Genomic DNA, 23,985 nt, shown 5'->3' on the forward strand with positions numbered 1-23,985 from the left:
TTGGTGGCTCTCAATTATACTTTAATTTAGTTGAATATGAGAATAGTGTAGTTTCTGTTTAAGAATAAAGCTAATTAAATACCAATACTGCACTTGACAGCATATGCCATCTGTTGGTAGTTGGTAATTACTGTCACCATGTCCTGTGTAAAATATGTATTATAGCACTCTTAATAATTTAACCTCCAACACTGAAAAATCTATCGTGGCTTGTCCCTTTAAAGGTAATGCAATGAATAACTGATACTATGGATTCTTTATATAGTCTGGCATGAAAACTAGTTTCCAACACATTCCACAATGCATGGCAATTTACACTGCTAAAAAAAATTAAGGAAACACTTACACACAAACATCAGATCTTGATGAACGTATAATTCAAGTTGAAAATCTTTACTGATGTACATTATATAATTTGTTGAGAATAAAATGATGTAACAACGGTCAAGGGAAACCAAAATCATCAGCCCATTGAGGGTTGGATTCTCAATTACACCCAAAATCAAAGTAAAAAAATGAAATCACAGGCTGATCCAACTTGCTTGAATGTCATCATGGCAACTCATGATGTGACTCAGTAGTGTGTATGACCCCCACGTGTCGTATGCGCTCCCGACAACGTCTGGGCATGCTCCTGATGAGTCAGCAGATGGTGTCCTGGGGGATCTCCTCCCAGACCTGGATCAGGGCATCAGTGAGGTCCTGGACAGTCTGTGGCGGTACTTGGTGGCGTCTGATGCACCGATACATAATGTCCCATAGGTGCTCCATTGGATTTAGGACGGGGGAACGAGAGGGCCAGTCAATGGCATTAATGCCTTTGTCATCCAGGAACTGCCTACACACTCTGGCCACATGAGGCCAGGCATTGTCCTGCACCAGGAGGAACCCAGGGCCCACTGCACCACCATAAGGTCTAACAATTGCTTGGAGGATGTCATCCCAGTACCTAACAGCAGTCAGGGTACCATTGGCTATGACATGGAGGTCTGTGCAGCCCTCCAAGGAAATGCCTCCCCAGACCATCACTGACCCACCGCCAAACCGGTCATGCTGGATGATGTTACAGGCAGCATATCGTTCACCACGGCATCTCCAGACTCTTTCATGTCTGTCACATGTGCTCAGTGTGGACCTGCTCTCATCTGTGAAGAGAACTGGGTGCCAATGGCCGACCTGCTAATTCTGGTGTTCTCTAGCAAATGCTAATGGAGCTGCTACGGTGCTGAGCTGTGAGCACAGGTCCCATTAGAGGACGCCGGGCCCCCATGCCACCATCATGGAGTCTATTTCTGACAGTTTGGTCAGAAACATGCCAGCCAGTAGCCTGCTGGAGGTCATTTCGTAGGGCTCTGGCAGTGCTCCTCCTGTTCCTCCTTGCACAGAGTAGCAAATTTCGGTCCCGCTGCTGGGTTGATGCCCTTCTACGGCCCTGTCCAGCTCTCCTTGTGTAACAACCGGTCTCCTGGTACCTCCTCCATGCTCTTGAGACTGTGCTAGGAGAAACGGCAAACCTTCTTGCGACCGCACGTATGGATGTGCCATCCTGGAGGAGCTGGACTACCTGTGCAACCTGATTGGGCTGCAGGTACCGCCTCATGCTACCAGTATTGACAAGGACACTAGTAGAACACAAAACTAAAGAAGAATCAGTCAGTCAGTATCAGGAGAGAGCAACTGTCTGTGGCCACCGCATGCAAAACCATTCCCTTTTTTGGGGTTGTCTTTCTTTTGCCTCTCCATTGTACCTGTTGTCTCTTTAATTTGCACCATAGCAGGTGAAATTGATTCACAATCACTTGTGCTTCCTAAATGGACAGATTGATTTCCCTGAAGTTTAACTTACTTGGTGTTATACTGTGACGATTAAGTGTTCCCTTCATTTTTTTGAGCAGTGTATTTGAGGTAAAGCTGGGTGGGCAGGCTATAATAAAAGTACTTTTTTTTAATTTTACATCACATTGGAAACTGGCTGCAGTGATGCATGCTCAAATATATCAAACACAAATGAAAGCCTGTAGTATAAATGTGAGCAACCCAAACTGTGAGACCTATAAGCAATGCTAATAGGACTCCTGATGAATTTCTGTTGTTTTATTATGTTATTTTTCTGTTATGTCAAATGAATTAAATTAAATTTGCCCAGGATTAACACATCACATGCGTAACATAGCCAGTGAGTTCCCCCTTCCCTTAGGGGGCAGCAGTGCTCTTATTTTGCTTAATACCAATCTTTACTAATGACATATCAGGGTTTGTCTTTATTCTTAAGTGTTCACACAGATGGATTTAAGCAGTTGATCAATTAAACACTACATATCTTATATTGAAAGTAATTTGTCCCAATGCCTGGACCTTTTCATTAATTAAACTTTGTTGCCATTCAGTACTCAATTTAGCATAATGATTTTGAGATGTTCCATTTCATTTACAAGAAACAATGACATTCTAGGATGTTGAAAGAGAGAACATTAACATGATATCTAATAATATCTAAGACTAATTCAGCAACCAATACTGCTGCTCAGCTGGCACTAGTTTAAATGGATGCCTACCATTTTTTTCTATGAAACACTGAAAGAAATATTGACACTTCTTTAACAAATTTACAGTCACGACAGACGAAGTTGGTCCTATGAATCGCCTGTTTGGCCCGCCCTGTTGCACATGAGTTTGGCTGCCAGGGATCCATATGTTGAAGCCTTTGCTTCAGGCTGCACTTTGTCCATGTGCCTTCTCCCTGTGAAGGCAGACAACTCCAGTAAATAACGGTCTGTAAATCCAGGATCACTGCCAGTAGTAAACTCATACTGTTACTACTAGTTAAACAATACACCATTCTCAGTACAAGGTGATCCGTACATAATGTACTGTATTGCAAACTAAGTTTGATCAGAAACTTACCAGGAATTCTGTCCATTGCAATGAAATTGCGATCTTGTTGCTTTATTTTTGGCCTGTTTCTTGCTATCAGGAAAACTCCAAGGAATGACAGAAGACAACTGGAAGAGATTTTCAGGGAGAATGATACCCTCTTACAGTAAATACTACATTTTAAGATGCAATTCTTTGAGTGTTTTTAAATACTTACCCAAATAGAAACATAAAAATGTTAAGTAAAGCCAAGCCTTCAAATTCCTGATAAAATATTATCCCTGCATAATGAAAAAGCACATGTCACACCTCATAGAACAACAGAGCATGTAGAGTGTAGAGTGTAGTGTGTCAAAACATGGTCCTACAAATCCTGAGAACAAATTATACTGGGATGATTTAAGGAAAGTCTTTGATTGACTAGCAACATAGAAAATGGCAGGATCACTTATCAACCCCAGATGATCAGAAAACAACTTGCTCTCAGCAGTATTTAAAATAAGGCAAACATTTAGCAAAGAACAGCGTATGTTCACTTTTTTTTTCTTCTTCTGTGTCTTCTGTGACAAACACCAGGTTAGGATCGAAACAATGATTTTCTTCAGTGTGGAACCAAACTGATCTTAAAGTTCCATTCCCAATATAACACATCAGAAATGTGTTGGCCAGTGCAATAAATTGGGGGTAATATGTGTAGGTCTAGAGAGCAATAGTAAACAAGAAAAGCAAATGTCAGAGATTCTCAGAAAAGGTGAGAGTCACTCAAATCACCACATGCATTGTGGCTACCTGTATCATTATTGGAGATCAGTGAAAAATGGTGGAATAAAGCTTGAGTTCTTTTGATCCAAGGGACTGACACTAAAAGCTGATGTTAATTGTTCATGTTTTGGATGGCTGTAACCTTTTCTGCTCCATCACCAATTGAGGCAGCAATGGAAATAGCTTGAAATGACGTCATGTGACAAGGTTAGAAATTTGATCCATAGGAAAAGACACAAGAAATAAAATTTATTTTGTAATGCAAAGTTAATTGTCAGAAGTGGGTTTTATACACTTTTTACTTTTGAGAACCCTTTCCGTTATTTATTTTTTAAATAACACAAAAAGCAAACCAACAAAATAATGAAGATCTGAACTGAAGGATTACATAGCCTTAAAAAACTGTGAGGCTTTTGCGGAACTAGGATTCCTCATTGGTTCGCGTATCTCAGAATAAACCACCATGTTGATGTTCCACTCTGTTGCATTACAACTGACTTCAACTGCTGCAATAAGTTATGTAGCCCATCTTACTTTACTTACTTTGCACAGTTGAGTTTTGGTTGGAACAATATATGATCTACTTACAAAAAGGATAAGGCTGTTTTTTTTCTAATTGCCAATAAATCAAATCGAATGACCAAAACCAACCCTGGATAATCCACACATTTTTTCTGACTTCCCTACCCTGTTTTGACACTCAAAACATTGGTTCTACTGATTATGTGATAATGTATTACATAGGTACATAATTTCCTGTTTTTCTGGAAAGAAAATTTGGGGGGAAAGAAAAGCTCATTTTAAAATCAATTAAACATTCATGCCTTTATTTATTATTGGAAAGGTGATTCAACAATCAAATACTGTTTTGGGATATGAACAAAATAAAATAAATAAATAAATAAATATAGAGACTGCCCCAACCACCATAAGAATATATTAACACTCTGTGAGTGTTGTCCTAACAGTGCTATCCAAACAAACTGAGCTCTGGATCATGGACCATGCATCCTCACCATTTGGTCAATCAGATGCAGCCCCAGCTAGTGTCATCCAATTGGTGTTAATTTGGTTATTTTGTGTGGCTTTATTAAACACTTACTCCCAACACAGAAAATACCAGAGAAAAATGTACACTGACTTGCCTATCCTCTGATAAACTTGCCCTTCTGAGTGATGGATGCCACATTCCAAGGATTGTTTACTCAACACTCAGTTCTTAATACCAAAGAATACTGCTTTCATCAGTCAGGCTCAATCATCACCATTGTGTTATCTTATTTGATGAAAGATAGTGACTTATCAGAAATAATCACACAAAGATTTTATGTTAAATCAATATCTTTAAAGGGATAGTTCAGTTTGTTTGATGTGGGGTTGTATGAGATACTTATCAATAGTAAGTGTACTTCTTACAGTGGATGCTGGTCAGCACAACCCTGGTTTTTAGAAATCGGCATGGAAGCTAGGCTATATGTTGCTGCAGCAATTTCACATGTAATTTGTCGCCTTATAAGGATGTCTCACCTAAAAATCAATAGTGGATTCGATTGTATGCTATATTTGAATAATTCACCGCGTTTCACTTTTCAGTAAGAACGCCTCTTTATTTGGCACAACTTTGTGCGGACTGCAACACATACATGTCACTACGCCTGCAGCGCACGGTGTCGGATCAGCTGTTTGTGCCAGCGGTTTGTAGAAGAGACAACAAACTAATACAATATTATGGAAACGACAAAGTGTCGTTCACGGTGGGGACTAGAGGACATTGTTGTCTTTCATGCTGTTAAGTGTTTAATGATAATGGAGTTAGATAGCCCCGCTAATGTAAACATCCACACTCCAGACGCAACACTGAGACAGTTATATGCCTGCATCGATAATTTTTCTGAACTATTATTCAAAACCAACACTGAATGATCCAGCTGACTCTTGCTTGCTCTTCACGGTGGAGACTAGAGGATATGAACCAGAGAATAATTACGATTACCTCAGCCTTTATCATTACTCTGCTTCTCTCGCTAATTTATTTATTTATTTATTTATTTAGCCAATCTTCACCCTAGTCTACCACTATTATTGGCATTGCAACCATAAGTATGTGTCTGTTGTTGTTCATGTAACAAGGACATATGTTGTTGTGGTAACAAGAACATATGTTGTTGTTGCTCTCTTTGCCTGTCTCTATCCTGCATCTCCTTCTATCCCATTTTCGGCCCATCCAGTTGAGGCAGATGGCTGTTCAATATGAGTCTGGTTCTGCTCGAGGTTTCTGCCTGTTAAAAGGAAGTTTTTCTGCCAATGTGCCGAATTGCTAAGTGCTACTCATGGTGGATTCATGTTGGGCCTCTCTTTAAATAACTTAACGAAGAGTCGGTCTAGACCTGCTCTTTCTGTAAAGTGTCTCGAGATAACCCTGGTTATGATTTGGCGCTATACAAATAAATTTGATTGATTGATTGAGAATACAGAGGAGGTACTTTTGCAGATGAGACTGGCCGACAGAGAGACAGGGGAAACTTCTGCGGTTGTTTGGTGAGTTCATTCATTTATTTGGCACTAGCTTTCCTGATGGTTAGGCACAATATTGCTTTGATCAATCCAGTGTTTGTTTTGGTCTTCTCATGGTATTATTTGACAACAAGAAAATAGAATATAAGTTGGCTATGACTTCACAACAGTAAAACCTAAGACATAGAGATAAACTTAACCCCCAGAGAAGCTTTATAGTTGACATACCTGCAACAATGGCGCTTGCAGTAAAAAACACAAAGTTGATAGGAACTACCTCTGTGGCATCAAACATTTTCATTGCCTGGTTGAGAAATCTATAGAGAGAAGAAAAGAAGATTTGAAAGGTGCAGTGAGTATGTCTTTGGTTATAGAGATAATATGTAGCAGCCTATTCACAGCCACGTCCCACATAACTATAGGTGCACTGCAGGCACGATATCATCATGTCCAATAAATTTGTTCAGATTGTTCAGAAACTAAAATGCAAAATTTCATCTAGGTTGTGGTGAACATAGGGGATTTTATCTAAAAAAGAGGCTAAAAGAGAAAAGAAGTAACACTAGAAGAGAGAAAAATACTTTGACTAACTTGATCTGGAAGGCGCAGGAGGCGACCATGACAACAAGCATGACATAGAAGATGGGGTAGATGAGCTGCAGCTGGCCTTTTATTGACTCTGTGATCATCCCTGACACAGCCTTGACTGAGATGATTGTTAGAGAGGCTGAAGAAACACAGATGCAAGAGATCACTTAGTTTCATTTAATTGTACAAATTATACTGTAGCAATAAAAAACTGTTCAAACAGATTTGTGGTTTATTTATTTCCTCCTAGGGACTTTCACTAAATTATGTTCTTCCTCTTACTCTACTCGGCTATTACCTGAAAAGATAAAGAAGCATGGAAACAAAGCAACTCCTGACTACCAAAAACGTTAAATCCATAACCTCTGCTTTCAAAGGGAGCATTTTCCATTTGTTCCTACCCAGCAGGGCCACCAGCAGCATCACGATGATGATGTGTTTGACACTCCTCCTCTTGTAAAGATAGAGTAGAATGCAAAAGACGACGACCTCTATAAACTGTTGAGAGAGTGTGTGAAATAATTGAAATAATTAATAGATTCAATTTCCTGAAACTTTGCAAAGAAAATAAACACTCGTGTATGCAGGCAGTGAGCAGTAAACAAAAATTTTTCTGGTCTTTAATGAGTAGGCTCTGGGGTCTGACCTTGTAAGTCCACATATAAGACAACATACCTGTAATTAATGTAGAATAAGAAAAGAGAACAAAAATAGACCTTTTAATTGTTTTCAAACTAAAAATGTAAATGCCATGGTAAATGACTGGTTTAAATGGTTTAAATGACTTGGTCATTTGCAACATATTAACCATTTGGCCATTGGCACCGTTCACAGTATGCATAGCATAATTGGTCAATAGGAAGAGTCCTTTCAGATTAAATCATTACATTTTAGCATGATCTTTCGAAATAATGACAAGACAGTGATATATATTTTAATTTCATCTGATAAATCACCACCTATAATTACCCCCATACTGTTGGAGGCTGGTCCACTGAAAACTGTGGAGAAGTCAAATTACGTTTGCCAGAAATGTAAGCCAGCTTACGCTTTTACAAACCATTAATCATTTTGGACACAAGCAGCATTTGAAAACATTTGTACGTCGATCCATCCATATGTATTTTCCTACTATGTGCTTGAACATTCTGTTTTTTGTTTTTGTGTTTGCTTATGTTTGGCAAAAGAACTAGATTTAAAAGTGACATGTTTAATATGGATGAGAGTAATTCTGTGAATAATGATGGAATTTCTACTCCTGGCACACATTCAGCGTTTACATCACCTGCCAGCACCCCTAATGTGCTGCTAGTTGTAAACCTTGTAGGTTCTTTCTGCCTGCTTTGATGAAATATGTACAGGTAATCGCTTGTTTCACCAAAGATAGTCTAACTGATAGATGACTAATAGTCACATACTCATTATTATGCAATATACAATGATAATTCTTTTTAAGGAGTGATAGGCTACAGATCCTTGCTGGTGCTCAAAACTTATGCTGGCAGTTTCCTGAACACCAGATAAACAATGTTAAACTTCCTAGCAAAAATAATGCTTATCTTTATGCCTCACTCCACACAAAGCACTGAATTCTACAGGAGTTTAACCTGAAAGGTGTAACAAGCAGAGCTCGCACAAAAAGAAATGTGGTATTATCGCCTTAAAAAATGTGGAAATTACCTACATTTTTAACCTAGAACGCTGTTAACATTTGGAAATTATATTTACAGTTGTGATGGGTTGGTTGAGAAAAACTTGTTTCAGATTTGTACCTAATCTGTTACTAAAGTAACAACTATATATATGCAATCCCTGTCTGAGGCAAAATTGAAATAGGATAGCAAATGGATCAGTGTTAATGCACAAATCATGAGGTGGGGGCATCTATTTTAAAATACTGAGAGCAAAACATAGACAGTCTTGGATTTAATATACTCTCTGAAGACCAAGAAGAACAGGAGATCTTTCACGGGTGCAAGGAGGTCAGGTTATTCATCAACTGTACTTCAACACCTTGACAGTTTATTAAGTCTGAAAACATTTTTAACAGTAGCTTGAAGACAACACAGCACACACATTTTTATTACTGGACTCGGGAAGGGTTTTTAACATACAAGATAGAGCAGGAAGTGCCAGCTCATGGCATAGTACTGGACCAGATGGGCTGTGATGTGTGTGGAAGTGTGAGGGGCAAAGGTCACCAGGAGATATGTTCCTGTTATTGCCAGGGTGCCACCTATGACATTAAGAGAGCAGAGAGTGAGACTGTTGTGAATGAGGTGTTATTGAGGTTTGAAAGATCCATTAATATTCATTAACCCTGTAGCTCACCTTACCGAGCAACAATTGCTGTTGCTAATAGTAGCCTTCCAAACTTACATGCAACTGCAGAACCAGTTGTACATCATTTTAATCTGCCTATTTGAACAGCCACTATTCTCAATCAACATATTTACTCTAATACAGCTGTAGATTGTATACAGACCATTTAGTAGATTGATTACAGAGAGAATCTAATAAGAAATCTGATAGAGCATGTATGTCCTACCTTTACTATGATCCTCAAATGTTTGTGCTTACCAACAATGTCAGATGCACGCACTGTCTCCTTGAGGAAAACCACAGATATAACAGCGCTAGCTGCAAATTGAAAAGATATTCCTGTTAGTTTTACCATCAATAAAACCTGCAACAATTATTATTCAGACAAGTAAAATGGAATGGCCCCCCAGATGGACCAACTGCTAACTGCCTGAGACAGAAAAAAACTTAGTAGACACACAATGACAGGGAGGCACATAAAAATGCTAAGCAGCAACCACAGTAAAAATAAAATATCACAATGTGGCTGACATGTTGGAGGCAACCCATTACAACACTATCGAGTACTTAAATTTTGAATCCTTCTTAGTTGATGTAGTTATATATACCACTTATATTTCATCAGGGGCAGCTGTGTTTGCTGGGAGACCCAGGCAAAAACTGCAGTAAACTATTGCCAGCCCGCCAGCCCGCAGAAAGAGACAGACTAATGGAAGTAAAAAGACAGTCAGTGTGTGTATGGGTGCTGCCACCATCGTAAGGACATCAGCTACAGAGCACAATATGTTAGATGCACACACTGTGTCACACAAGCAAAGACAGATTCTCAAAATGGATATTTAGCATTGCCTGTAGGGCTCAATTGCAGATTTATTAGCAAATGTTCCCACCTAGGGTCTGGCTGTAACTATACAAAATAACATGCCAAATGTGTTTCAGAGTGAAAGAAGGCATGGCTGTGCATAACACCACCTTTCTTACATTTTTCATACTCTGAGCATGTTCGATAGATTCAGGACTCTTTCATTGCCTCTGGGACGACCTGGACCTAACAAGTATCCATAGCAACTCCATACAATGTGAGATTCATGTGGCTTTATTATGAGAAATATGGCAACAGGAACCTCTGTGTTACATAGTTACTGCTCCTGTGTGTTTATGGTGTGTGTTTGTGTGCATCTGATCAGTATTGCTACCCTTTGTGCTCTTTCTCAGATGGCTGGGCATGAGGACCTTTCTGTGGAAAGCACATCATGCCATTGTTGACTGACCTGATCTGACATGAATATTTTGCCACATTTCATTCAATGTATGTTCACAACATCACCAATGATATGTGAAAGCTCACTTTTCCTGTGAACGCAGCATTAAAATTTGCATTTTAATAACTCAAACATTAGACCAATGCTATACAGTTTTCTAATTTATGCTAGATATTAAAACAAATGTTCTGGGATTGTATGAAAAATCATACCTTGTAAAATCTCTTAACAAACAGACTAATGCAATGTATCACAATTTTCCAGTTTACTTTATTTTATATGATCTTTCAATTGATAAAAACTGCATGCTTCACAGAATGCTAAACAACTCAGCTACATGTCTGACGTGTGTGAGAAATGCTGATAGCGACCAATGGATTCTGTGTATGGCATCATCGTCAGGTCTTCCGATCTCATTCCTTGTGCAGGTGGTATGTGTATTGCTGTCTGTTGTTTCACTTAATTCATATCCTCATTCTCCTCTCCTATCCTCTCCTTTTCATATCCTTCCCCTCATTTGACCATCTTCTCCTTTAGCATTAAACCTCATCTCTTTTACCCACCACAAATGTTTTGCTGTCTTGTTCAGAGGTTAATTTAAACCCTTCAGCTACTGTGAGATGTGACTATAGGAAAATCATTTTAAGTGTCCAGATAATGTAAGGTGCCCTAATATTAACTTTGGAGAATAACACCTTGATGACACTTCATAACACCTTGATGGACCAAAGAAACAACAGTGGTGGACGGCTCCTCTCTCTTTGCTGCAGGACGGAGAGATATAGAAGATCTTTTGTAACCACAGCCATCAGAGTTTTTAATTCTTCAGTGAATGGTAGATGACATGCAAAACAAGTGAGTTTCCCTTTGGGGATCAATTAAGTTATTGTTATTGTAATTAAGAGTATTATTTTAAATGTATTTTAACAGAGTAATATGTTGATCCAACACAAATCTTTGTGGCCATATTATGGTTATTTTAGTTCCCTTTTTTTCTACTTTGTGATTCCTCATTGGTAGCTTTGCATAATCTACAGTTATATATATATAAAACTCCTCATTTATCTCACACTGGTGCTGTGTGCAGGGCCTCATACAGCCTATGTCTGAAATGACTCAGTCAGCTCTGTCTCTGTAAGAAACCTCTCCACTACAAGCCCACTTTCCTCTGATTGGGCAGCTCTCGGAAGCCTGCCAAGGGGCAGCACTCAGTGTTTGAGGCCTGCCCTGACAAACCGTAACTTACTCGTTCCCCTTTTGGATGGTACAACACATAAGTATGGGGATTGCTTTCATCAAAACACCTGTCAAGGCCAATGTGACTGTCATAAGGGAAGTCCCGCCTTCTCCTGGGACTACAAAAGATCCAGTCTGTGCTCTTCAAACTTTTTGCCAACTCTGAAGGTTGAACCTGGAAAGACGTGCTGGGAAGCTCAGCCATGCACAAAGATCCCCTGCTGTCTGAACCCACCGAGTGCTCTGCGAAGTTTGAGATGATGAGGGAGCAAGACAGTCCTTGGGCGACCAGATGGATATAATCTTCCCTACTACTGAGTATAGGGGCATGATTTTATCGTCACCATTGACAGTGCACAGCTCAGTGTGCTGTCTGAGGATGAGCTTTCGATTGCTGCTTTGCGGTGCCTTTTGGAGGAGGAGGCTGAAGTCGGATGTGGCCATGGTCGGCTCCACCTCCCTGCTGGATGGGGCACGTAGGACGGCGGATTTTATCCTCAGGCTGTCCAGTTTAGTGGTCGTGGCTTTGGGCTGAGATGGTGGTTACTCACGGAGCTGCCAGAGACGCAGTGCACTGAGTTTCTCCACCAAGCCGTTGACACCTCTGGCTTATTTGGACAGGTTCTGGAGAAAATCCAGAGGAAAAAGCAGGAGGAAGCGCTGCATATGAGTATGCCCAGGCAGGCGTAGCTACGCACAGCCAGAGCCTGCAAGCAGCCAGGGACACTCCCCTCAGCTCTCCTGTGCACACTCCAACTCCCTTCCGTGGCGCACAGCCCAGAAGAGACCCTTCCTGGAAGACTACTATCACATGCCACGTGCCTACACCTGCCAAAACAGTATGCATGGGCTGGACATCATTTTGATCCCCTTTAGACCTGGTATCAACATGTGGTTTGGCTCACAAGAGCACAGCCTTGAGTACAAGTGTGAACACACCCAGGACGAATTCAGATCCGATCAGTGTGTGTTTCTCATGCTCTGCCCCTGACTCAATAAGGTTGTGATCCATCCCATATTTCCAGGCACAGTCAATTATAAATCATAAACTACGTCTTCACATGCTGTGAATGACACCAGCAGGAGCTGTAACCCAATGGCAGGTCATCATAGTTTATAATAATGCAGGGTGGGGAGGAGAAAGACATTTAATAACGTCGATCTGTGTTAATTATGCAGATATTTCTGTCTGTTTTGTCACTGTTAACAGAGACGCCAGTCTGCTGAGTAGTTCATATATTTCACCGATAATCCACAGAGCTGTAGAGGAGCATCAGGCTTCATGGTCAGAGTGGGAAAGTGAGATCTGATCACAAGTGGTCTCTTAAGATGCATTTGGAAAGGCTTGTTGATGCCAGATGTGAACAGCTATGCTTAGCGCTGTCCACTTGTGATCGGATCACCCAGGACACATGCATGATACCAAATGTGAATAGGGTCTTTGTCCCAAAACAGGCGTCTGAACAGTTACCTATCCTCCACAGTGAGAGGGAGGAAGCAGTCTTCTGCCTAACTCTCCCAAGGAACGTGGGGGAGACAGTTCAGCCAGGGACACTTGTTGTCCCATTATTCTACAGTCTCTCGACCCACAGGGTTGAATCGAGAGATTCCTCATTTTCAGTTTGCTCCAGTTTTAAAGAAACCTTAGTTAAGCAAACAGTTGTACAAAAGCACAGACCCACACTCTTCCCCCCCCTAGCAGGTCAGAAAGTTACAATTTTCACAAAACCTGCGTGTCAATAAAGGGCCAATCCTGCCCCACAATATATACTCAAATAGTGGTAACAAACGAGGAAACTGCCCGTCGTCCACTCCTGAACTCAGCCTCACAGACATGTTTGTAACCTCCTGCCGTTAACTGGTGCAGATGTATCTTTGGAAACTGCTCAAAAACCTGATGTTTACCTTGACTGTTTTTCTCCAATTGAATCTTTTAGACCCAATTCCAACCAAGCTGCTTAAGGAAGTCTTTCCCTCAATTAGCACTTCTTTACTAGATATGATCAATATGTCTTTATCGACGGGCTATGTACCCCAGTCTTTTAAACTAGCTGTAATTAAGCCACTTCTTAAAAAGCCTACCCTAGATTCAGGCACCTTAGCTAACTATAGACCTATATCTAACCTTCCTTTTATCTCAAAGATCCTTGAGAAAGCAGTCGCTAATCAATTATGTGACTTTCTTCATAACAACAGTTTATTTGAGGACTTTCAGTCAGGATTTAGAGTCCACCATAGCACTGAGACAGCCCTTGTGCGAGTTTCAAATGATCTACTTACTGCTTCAGACAGAGGACTTCTCTCTGTACTCGTCCTGTTAGATCTTAGTGCCGCTTTCGACACGATAGACCATCACATCCTGTTACAGAGACTAGAACATTTAATTGGCATTACAGGATCTGCACTAAGTTGGTTTAAATCTTATCTATCAGATCGATCTCAGTTTGTTAATGTTCATGATGTGTCCTCTATGCAAACCAAAGTTAGTCATGGAGTTCCACAAGGTTCTGTGCTCGGACCGATTCTTTTTACCTTATATATGCTTCCTCTGGGTAATATCATGAGGAAACACTCCATTCATTTTCATTGTTATGCAGATGATACTCAATTATACTTATCTATGAAGCCAGACGAAACCAATCAGCTATCTAAACTAGAAGCATGCCTTAAGGACATAAAGATCTGGATGACTAGAAACTTTCTGCTACTTAATTCAGACAAAACTGAAGTTATTGTGCTCGGCCCAAAACACCTTAGAGACTCTTTCTCTAATGATATAGCTGCCCTAGATGGCATCAGCCTGGCATCCAGCACTACTGTTAGGAATCTGGGAGTTCTATTTGATCAGGATATGTCCTTCATCTCCCACATAAAACAAATATCAAGGACAGCCTTCTTTCATCTTCGCAACATAGCAAAAATCAGACACATCTTGTCTCAAAACGATGCAGAAAAACTAGTCCATGCATTCGTTACTTCCAGGTTGGATTATTGTAACTCGTTACTATCAGGCTGCCCTAATAAGTCACTAAAAACTCTGCAGCTGGTACAAAATGCTGCAGCACGTGTGCTGACAAGAACTAGGAAGAGAGATCACATCTCTCCTGTATTAGCCTCTCTGCACTGGCTTCCTGTAAGAATTTAAAATCCTTCTTCTTACTTACAAAGCTCTTAATGGTCAGGCACCATCATATCTTAAAGAGCTCATAGTGCCATATTACACCTCTAGAACATTGCGCTCCCAGGATGCAGGCCTGCTTGTGGTACCTAAAGTCTCTAAGAGTAGTGTTGGAGGTAGAGCCTTCAATTACCAGGCCCCCCTGATCTACCAGTCAAGGTCCGGGAGGCAGACACCCTCTCTTCTTTTAAGAGTAGACTTAAAACTTTCCTCTTTGATAAAGCTTATAGTTAGGGCTGGCTCAGGCTTGGACTAGCCCATAGTTATGCTGTTATAGGTTTAGACTGCCGGGGGGATCTGACACACCAAGCTTCTCTCTCTCTCTCTCTCTCTGACTCTCTGACTCTCTCTCTCTCTCTCTGGTCATATTAATGCAGCTCATTAACTCTGTATCTTCTGGTCCCATTACCATTACTAACCACATATCTTCCCGGGAGTTCTTGTGCTCCCTTGTCTTGAAGGTTCCTGAGGATCGTTGCTGCAGACCACCTGCTGCTGTGGACCTGCTCGACTGCAACAACTACTAACATCAGCCTTCCCCATAGTATCATTATTGTTGCTGCTAATGCTAATAGTAGACCTGTTGACTTCAACTGTTACAATTACGATTACCTCAGCCTTTATCATTACTCTGCTTCTCTCGCTAATTTATTTATTTAGCCAATCTTCACCCTAGTCTACCACTATTATTGGCATTGTAACCATAAGTATGTGTCTGTTGTTGTTCATGTAACAAGGACATATGTTGTTGTGGTAACAAGAACATATGTTGTTGTTGCTCTCTTTGCCTGTCTCTATCCTGCATCTCCTTCTATCCCATTTTCGGCCCATCCAGTCGAGGCAGATGGCTGTTCAACATGAGTCTGGTTCTGCTCGAGGTTTCTGCCTGTTAAAAGGGTCGGTCTAGACCTGCAACAACAAAGAGTCGGTCTAGACCTGCTCTTTCTGTAGAGTGTCTCGAGATAACCCTGGTTATGATTTGGCGCTATACAAATAAAATTTGATTGATTGATTGATTGATGTCCCGGTCTCTGCTTCAGCCCACCAGCAGGGTGCTGTGGTACGGAGAATGCTCGGCAGACTAGCTGCGAGGAAAACATCTTGGCAGGCATGCGGAGTGTCTCGGTTGATTATGGGAAATGTAATGTCCCTTTCCCACTGGCTAAAACCCACTAACACCTGCTAACACAGCTTTTTTGCTTAATGGGAAAGGTTACAATCGATCGGCATTGATGGGAACACTTAACCTGTGTTGACACGCTAATCTCCTACCCAGGGTGCGATTTGTGATAAAATCAGAGGGGGGATGTTTCACAAAGGTTTTTTTTTTTTTTTTAATAACGGATATAAGAACTCTGTCCTTTCCTCGTGCCCATTTGCAGACACAGGGGCTGCGAAACCCGCAAGAATTAAATCCCCCTTTCAGCACCATGGAAAGTGCCACTTTGTCAGGTGTGATAAAACACTTTAAAACACTTACAAATGTCAATATTGAATAGAATTATATCAAAATGAAATAGGCTAGCACAACGTGCTGTCAACATAAAATTAAAAGGGCTAAAGTCGGTGCCGACTTATCAGGCTAAGAAAACACTCTGACGGACTTCTGTCTTCTTTTTCTCCTTTCCTGGGGCGGGGTCATCTGCAGCATGTCACCCCTCTTTTTGCTATTCAGCGTGATGACATTGTATTTCTATTGTCTGTGAGAATATGGTTCATGGCACTGAATCCTCTTTCACACTCACACTGGGACTGTGGAGACAGCGGTCAGCACTTTGCGCAGATTCTCTCTCATGACACCATGACTTGAGTTCGTGGAATTCTTTGAGGAGTATAGGACTGGTTGCGGCCTCAATAGCGAGGGTCTTGAGTACTGTGAGAAGTTTGTCGTCTCCATATGATGTGCTCGTCTTCATCAGATGGCCAATTGGATGGATTTTGAGCAGCTGCAGCGGAAATAACACCGCTGTCATCCAGCCTGCGCTCAATGTTTTTCGGCCTGTTGCAGCTTTCCTTTGATTTATGTTATTTTATATGGCCAATTGACGAAGTACCATTTATCACTTAAAGAGGGGCATATCTTTTTGTCCCTACTGGGGATGAAAATAATTCAGCAGAAGCAGCGATATAATGACCAGAGGGGAGGAAAGCCCCCAATCCCCCCAGCAAATCGCATCCTGCTCCTACCCCTTTCCGGCATGATGCTATGATCCGTCGGTAACTTCTGTGACTCCTTGTCACCTCAGCTACAAATTCCACTCTTCTCTGTCCAAGCAGCGCTTGAGTATCATTCCAAATGTTTCTGCGCCGAGTTTGATACACAGATTGAATGAGTAATAGATTCAATAAAAACCTAACCACCGTAACATCTTAACTGTTTATTAACCCTGTTTTGGGCGCTTTTGTGATGTCAGATGGTGACGCAGCAGAAAAGAGACCGACCGCAGGATACTCCACTGGCAATGGGAAAAGAGACAATCGGCATCTATAAGTGGGTCCTCCTGGGTCTGAAAAACCCACGTCAACACGGTAATTTTGGTGGGAAAGGCTTATGATTCAGGGCTACTGGCTTCAATTCAGGAAGCATCCCCCACTATTAAGAGGCATTGAGGATACTTAAGAGACTGAGACTGGTTCACTTCGGTAGACCACTTGTGGGCCACACAGAATATGTTGTCGATAAATGGCTTCAAATAGCTCCTGCATTTACATTAGAATGTTTATATATTTTAATAATAGAATAAACTGGTCATGCAACATTTCTTTTTTACTGAATTGTTAATAAATTATTGATTGACTGATTATTACTTGTAAGGGCAGACAAAGTAGATAAATAGTTTTCCAAAATGAACTTGAGGTCCATTTAGAGACCTTTTGAAGCTGCTTGTTTGCTAAAAGTTGGCTAATAGTTCATATTGGAAGGTGCAGCATAGGTATTTTACAGAATGTATAACGTGTTTTCTGTTATATGTTACATTCACAGTATCAATCCTTCTCAATTATCAACTAAAACAAGGAACTGAATGATAAAGTGAGCTAAGACAACCAAATGCTCTTTCTAAAATCAGATCTATGTGGGGCTTAAAGGAAAGCTCAGGGTCAATCCAAAGTCCAACATAATTGAAGGAGTCAACCTTTTCAAGTGGTGAGCCATCATCAAAATGAGTATGTAAACAACACTGGATGTTCATCACCTCTGACACTGTGACATTTATATACAAACCGGTTAATCTGCATTTACGAAATGTTTTGATTTGTGAACTTCACTGCATTTGTGTGTGGGTATTTTGAGACAACAACAAACATACTCTGATGGGGTCTGTACTCTGATGTCAGTGTCGTATGTACCAATCTTATTTGTATGTGCCATTATATTTAGTTTTTAAGTGTTGTACTTGTTTGTAATTGTCAATAGTCAATTACAATAAATAAATACATAAAAAAGGTCAGTGTGGTATCTTGCATCAATAGATGCCCAGCCCAAATGAGCTTACAGTTCACTTTATATTTGTTGACAAACTGCTGAAGTTGGGGTTATAGCATTTAACCCACGTAATCAATAGATTTCATTCTTTATAGCCCCATGGGGCAAACCTCACCAGGCGCTCCGCATGTGAGGCTTGTTTCAAAGGAAATCTGTTAACGTAAAGTTAGCTTAGTAATAGTTGGTGCTAAAAGTAGCGCTGTGGGGGTGAACACATTTGATTGGCTGAAAAGACAACAATCCCCCACGTGTGGTCGAGCCGCAGCAGGGGAGTCTCAAAATACCCACACACAAATACAGTGAAGTTCGCAAACCAAAACAGCTTCGTAAATGCAGGTTAAACAGTTTGATATAAATGTCACAACGTCCAAAAATGTTTTTGTTAAAAATTACAAATACTTTTAAATACATATAATTGTGCATTTTCATTGCACATATTTAAAACAAGAAATATTTGTGTGTGCGTCAGAAATACATTTGTGAATCTTATTTATTTATATGTGGATTTTTTTTACATTTATACAGAAGGACAAATATTTTTGTGTGCATTGAAAAATATTTTTTTGAACAGAGTCATTTATATATAAATCGCAAAATGTATTTGTGAATCCTTCTTTGTGTATTTATTCTTTTTGAGACATTTGATCTGGCTCCATACATCTCAGTTGATGGTGGTGGACTTCAGAAGAAACAAGACCTCTCCTTCTCCAGTCTGCATCAGTGGGAGTAACGTGGAGATTGTAAGGTCCTACAGGTGGCTGTGTGTACAACTGACTGACAGATTGGGGTGGTCCACCAACATGGACGCTGTGTATAAGGAAGGGCCTGAGGAGGGGGCCAGATGGCACTTACCGATCCTAGATCTGATAGCTACAACACAGCCAGTAACAGATAATGCACTGATCACTCACGTAACGGGTGGGGTCACCTGGCCATCCAATAACAATCCCCCAATGTGCATGTACGTATAGCGTATGTCTGATGTTCGGTTGGTTTGGTGCATGCAATTATGGAGAAACCTGCAAATATGGATATACCTACAAAAAAGAAAAGACTGTGTAGCTCCAACAAACAATGGGAAAGCAAAAAAGACGTGAGTTCAGCCCCTTCTGTACTTTATGTCATCTGGAATTCTCAACTGGCCATGGACTGCACTTATATAGCGCTTTTCTAGTCTTTGCGACCACTCAAAGCTACTTTTACACTACATGTCACATTCACCCATTCATACATTGATGGCAGAGGCTGCTACATAAAGTGCCCAACTGTCAATCAGATATCACATTCATACCTGTTGGCTATGCCACCGGCAGCAATTTGGGGTTCAGTGTCTTGCCCAAGGACACTTTGACATGTAGCCTGAGGGAGCTGGGGACCGAACTTCCGGTTAAAAGATGACCGACTCTACCATTGAGCCACAGCTGCCCGTGGAGGTGAGAATGACCTTACTCAGCATGCTTCCGTAGAAATGCACAAGAAGCCCACACTAGCTAAAGGTGCAAGCAATATCCATGCATTTTCTGTGACTGTGATCTACTGCGGAAAATGACAAAATCGTGGCAAGTGAAGCCTCATATGTGTAACATACGGTTAAACACAGACTCAGCTACAACAGCTCCGATTGTCTTGTTAAGCTCAACAGTGCTTTGTTTCATGACTCTAATGATGCATTTGGAAAGAATGAAAGCTGAGATGATAACAATAAATGTTTTCGGACCAAAGATTGTGTGGGATATCTTGAACGATCTGTCCCTAACAGAAGGTGAGCCTGTGTATTTCTCACATAAGCTTACCTAATGATGGAGTGGTAGTAAATCTATAGACTAACTGAATATACAAATTTTTGCCTTAATTTTCAATTAAATTAAAGCCTCAAGCGGCGATGAACAGGCCCTCGCACCTCTGTGCACATTAGGCTGTGCCGCAGCCTTGGGGTGTGAGGAAGCCTTGGGGTGTGCTGCAGCAGCATGTTCTGCATGAGCCACAGGATGTGCTGCAACCTCAAGCTGTGCACCAGTAGGTGATGCTATCAGCATGACCCAAATCTATATGTAGAACTTTTCAGGCTGAGACTGTCATCATACATATGAAATTTGAAGCTGATTGAAGATTGTATATGAGAGTTACTACGGGCTGTTACCAGTAGGTGGCGCTGTGAGTATGAGAGAAAATTAATATGTACTGTAGATCTGTTCAGGTCAGGACTGGCATCATGCATGTGAAATCTGAAGCCGATTGAACATTGTATATGAGGCCTACTACTGCCTCTGTCCACTAGGTGGCGCTTTGACTATGATTGACAATTTATATGCAGATCTGTTAAGGACAGCACCCCATCTTTTCAGTACACCGAGTGACCGAGTTTGAAAAGGATCGGATGAAGTCCCTATGAGAAGTTAGTTAAAGTATGAACCCTGTAAATGGGCAAAACCAGGCTTTATTTTGAAATTCAAATCAAAATGGCTTACTTCCTATTGTGTTTTAGCTATGGGTTCAAGAGGCTATTTTGTAGGTCTTGACATGTGAATATGCATACCAAATTTCATTCACCTAGGTGAAAGTAACCTCTATGGGGAGCCCTTTTTGAAATTTTCTAGGGGGCGCCATGGAGCCATTTTGCCAAACTTATGCCCAAGTAAAGTCCGAGGGTCCGGTTTATATAAGAAGAATGACTAAAATCCACTGTGTAAATGGCAACACGCCTGCCTGCAGGCACACCAGGCTCTGAAAGGGAATGACAGCTTACACTCTGATTGGTCTGATTGAAGTAAAGTACAGATACTCAAAAAATATACTTAAGTACAGTACTCAAGTAAATTTACTTTGTTACTGTTCACCTCTGGCCGTCACTTAAGCATGTTCATTTGATCTGGCACCCAAGAAGTATTCAATTTCAGCTGCCTATATCAGCCTTACAAGCAGGACAATTATAGCAATGTAAAGTACAGCAAAACTTGTGTTAATTTTAAATGGAAGACATCAAATTTTCTTTCCATCACATGTTCACAAATTTTTTATTTTTGGTTAGATTCAATCTATCTTTGAGAGACCTTTCTAGGATTTGCTTTACTTTTTTTTGTAGTGTTTCTTTAATGTAACACTTACGTTGATTGATAATCTTGCTGATGACGCTTTTAAAGTTGAACTGAAAGCTTAAATCTGCAACAATGCCATTGTTCTATTTCATGACTGTTTTTTCTTCAAATATTACAGACTAAGCCTTTCAGCATGCATTGTAAGTGCTCTGCATGAAGAGCCCCCTTTATGACCCATCGGATTTCACACGGCAATGATTCAAGGGGTTCACCTTCACATTTCCCTCCAGCCTACAAGCATGGATAATATAGGAGGGGGAAACAAGGTTGCACTTACCTATGACAGACACACAGCCCAGTGGGGCTATGAGTGATGCTGGGGCAAAGCCGTAGGCAGCGAAATTCCCCAGCTCTCCAACACCCATAAGAACCACACCACACCACCACATCACTGAGGTGTAGTAGGGCTTAGAGCCACGTTGAGCCTGACGAACATGGGCATATTTCTGTCAGGAAGAGAGAGACCAGGAGCCCGAGGCACCGGTCAGATTAAGTAGATTCAATGATTGAAGGATTGCAAAGGAACTCAAACATACAAAACACATAACTTTAAGCTGTTGACAGGCAAATATATAACCCTTGTAAAATTACAATTTAAGAGATAATAAAGCATCAGAGAGACTTTAGCAAAATTCTAAACCAGCCATAGCAAGCTTTGCTGCTTTGTATTTCATCTTAAAAGAGGGATGAAACCAATTAAAAAACTTAACACTAGAACCACCAACGGGTAAAATTTACCCGCAGCTGTCTTTTGATTGTAACGTTTTTTCCAGGACAAGCCCCCCAGTCTTTGACTTTTCCTAAAAGTGTGTTTGGTGTTAAAAAATGTCAACATAAAGTCAGATTTTAAAAATGGCCATTTATACCTATTACCGCCAGCGGGTCAAATTTACCCATGTATAGAACACTGCCATTTTCGCGCTATTCATTTCACGTGTCTAGATTGATACATTGTATGTTGCTATGGCAACGTCTTTTTTTTCTACAACTGTGTGTAATCAAGTCACTCATCAAGTCATAAACTCCAATTCAACACGGATAAGAGGAAGAGATGCATGAATGTAAACCAGGCATTAGATTTACTGGACTATATATGCTGTTTTTTGGTTTGTTTTCTGCGAAGCACCTTGTTCAGAAAGTACTTTGCAAATACATTTTATTCTTATAAATTAGGGCTGTCAATCGATTAAAATATTTAATCGCGATTGCGCATGGTTGTCCATAGTTAACTTGTGATTAATCGCAAATTTTTTACCTGTTGTAAATGTACCTTAAAGATGCCAGAGAAGATATTTTTTTAAAAGTTTTTAATACTCTTGGAATTGGGATACTCAACATGGAAATGGACAAATATGCTTCCTTTACCCAAATGCATGTTTATTATTATTGCAATATTCAAAAACAATGACAAATACTGTCCAGAATATTCTACAGAATAATCTCATCAATGCATGCTCCAAAAATATGCTGAAAGCATAACATGGCAATCATCACATATATCAATGATTTGTGTGAGAAGCACGTCACACTTAGACCTACTCAGTCTGGATTACCCTCTTTCTAGATGCTTATTTCTTCCTTCCACAGTTTAATTGTACTCTCTCTTAACCTTAAGTCACGTTTTAATTCACAAACTACTTTATTCTGATCACTTTGCTTTGCTTCAGTCCCCCCAACACACCTGCACCTCTGCTCTCTGCATAGCTGCTGGTCCCGCCCCCGTCTTCATCAGCAGTCTGTTTAATTAAGTCACAAAAGTTAAATATTTTCTCCCACAATTCAGTTCTCACAGCAGCGTGTGCACGAGGGACCTTATTAATGACGTAGCGATCAAAACGATCGATCATTACCGAATGACATTGGCACCTTTATAAACAGCGACAATTAATGCATTTACAATAGGGACATACGGAGATACACAGTAGGAATGTTTACATTGCGTTACAGAACTGCATATGATTGTGTGCAGACAGAGAGCGTCCTGATGTCCTGTGACTCCTGTCACTGTTTCAGTGCTCTTCCTCAACAAGGACAGCGGGCGAACGACCGTTCATTTGGAGTGTAGTCGTTTAATTGCACAGAAACCTGAAGCAGCGGCAGTGCCGCAGCAAAACGTACATAGCGGAAACGGTGGTAACTCAGTTCACATCGACAGTAAATACAAATAACTTTTGTCTTGTCCAGAGAACCATCTAGCAGGGCTTAGAGGCTGAAATTGCCATTTAAAAGACCCTTTTAATTATCCATTTCTGCTCACGGAGGTTTGTTTCTGCATGCTATCCACAACATTGCAGCTGCAGTCAGAGTGGCTGCAAGATGGCAGGTTGAGCAGTCACGTTTTTCGTAGCTCGTTAAAACTGTTCCCAAAGTTTAGCCTGAATTTTACATTTTCACTCTAAAGTATCAAAATGCACACATCAAAAGTGATTAAACCTGCCAAACTTAAGTTGTATCTCAGAGGACAAGAAACTCCCTCTACAGCTCAAGGAAAAGAAGTTGGTCGAGTCGTTGAGCATGACTACGCCATGGATGTCACTCTGCTAAACAAGAGAGACCACGGAGACGACTCGACACCGTCAACGCCAATTAAGAAGCCTGTGGAAAAGAAGGCAAAGTCAACAGCAGAGGGTGAGAATGCTGAAGTCTCCAATAACACAATTTTGGAGGCAA

General features: G+C 40.7%; 1 protein-coding gene across 2 annotated transcripts in view; it reads right to left on the reverse strand.

Annotated features, from left to right (window-relative positions):
* Positions 1-8: 8 nt before the first annotated feature.
* LOC138583618 (NIPA-like protein 2) overlaps positions 9-23,985 on the reverse strand; it is a 45,395-nt gene continuing 21,418 nt past the window's right edge. Inside the window, exons 3-11 of one of the 2 annotated variants that reach the window (XM_069655535.1) lie at positions 21,593-21,761; positions 9,319-9,378; positions 8,853-8,974; positions 7,140-7,236; positions 6,742-6,877; positions 6,379-6,467; positions 3,092-3,155; positions 2,905-3,002; positions 9-2,740 (exon numbers count right to left, since the gene is read on the reverse strand). In XM_069655535.1, coding sequence (XP_069511636.1) covers positions 2,634-2,740; positions 2,905-3,002; positions 3,092-3,155; positions 6,379-6,467; positions 6,742-6,877; positions 7,140-7,236; positions 8,853-8,974; positions 9,319-9,378; positions 21,593-21,761 — 942 coding nt within the window. In that variant the 3' untranslated portion in view covers positions 9-2,633. Of the gene's footprint in view, positions 2,741-2,904; positions 3,003-3,091; positions 3,156-6,378; positions 6,468-6,741; positions 6,878-7,139; positions 7,237-8,852; positions 8,975-9,286; positions 9,379-21,592; positions 21,762-23,985 lie in introns of both variants that reach the window. The other variant, XM_069655536.1, reaches the window with a different exon arrangement.

This window comes from Semicossyphus pulcher, unplaced genomic scaffold, assembly GCF_022749685.1.
Source record: "Semicossyphus pulcher isolate SPU_LCO1_2020_fin unplaced genomic scaffold, fSemPul1.0.p SCAF_9, whole genome shotgun sequence".
Taxonomy (NCBI): domain Eukaryota; kingdom Metazoa; phylum Chordata; class Actinopteri; order Labriformes; family Labridae; genus Semicossyphus; species Semicossyphus pulcher.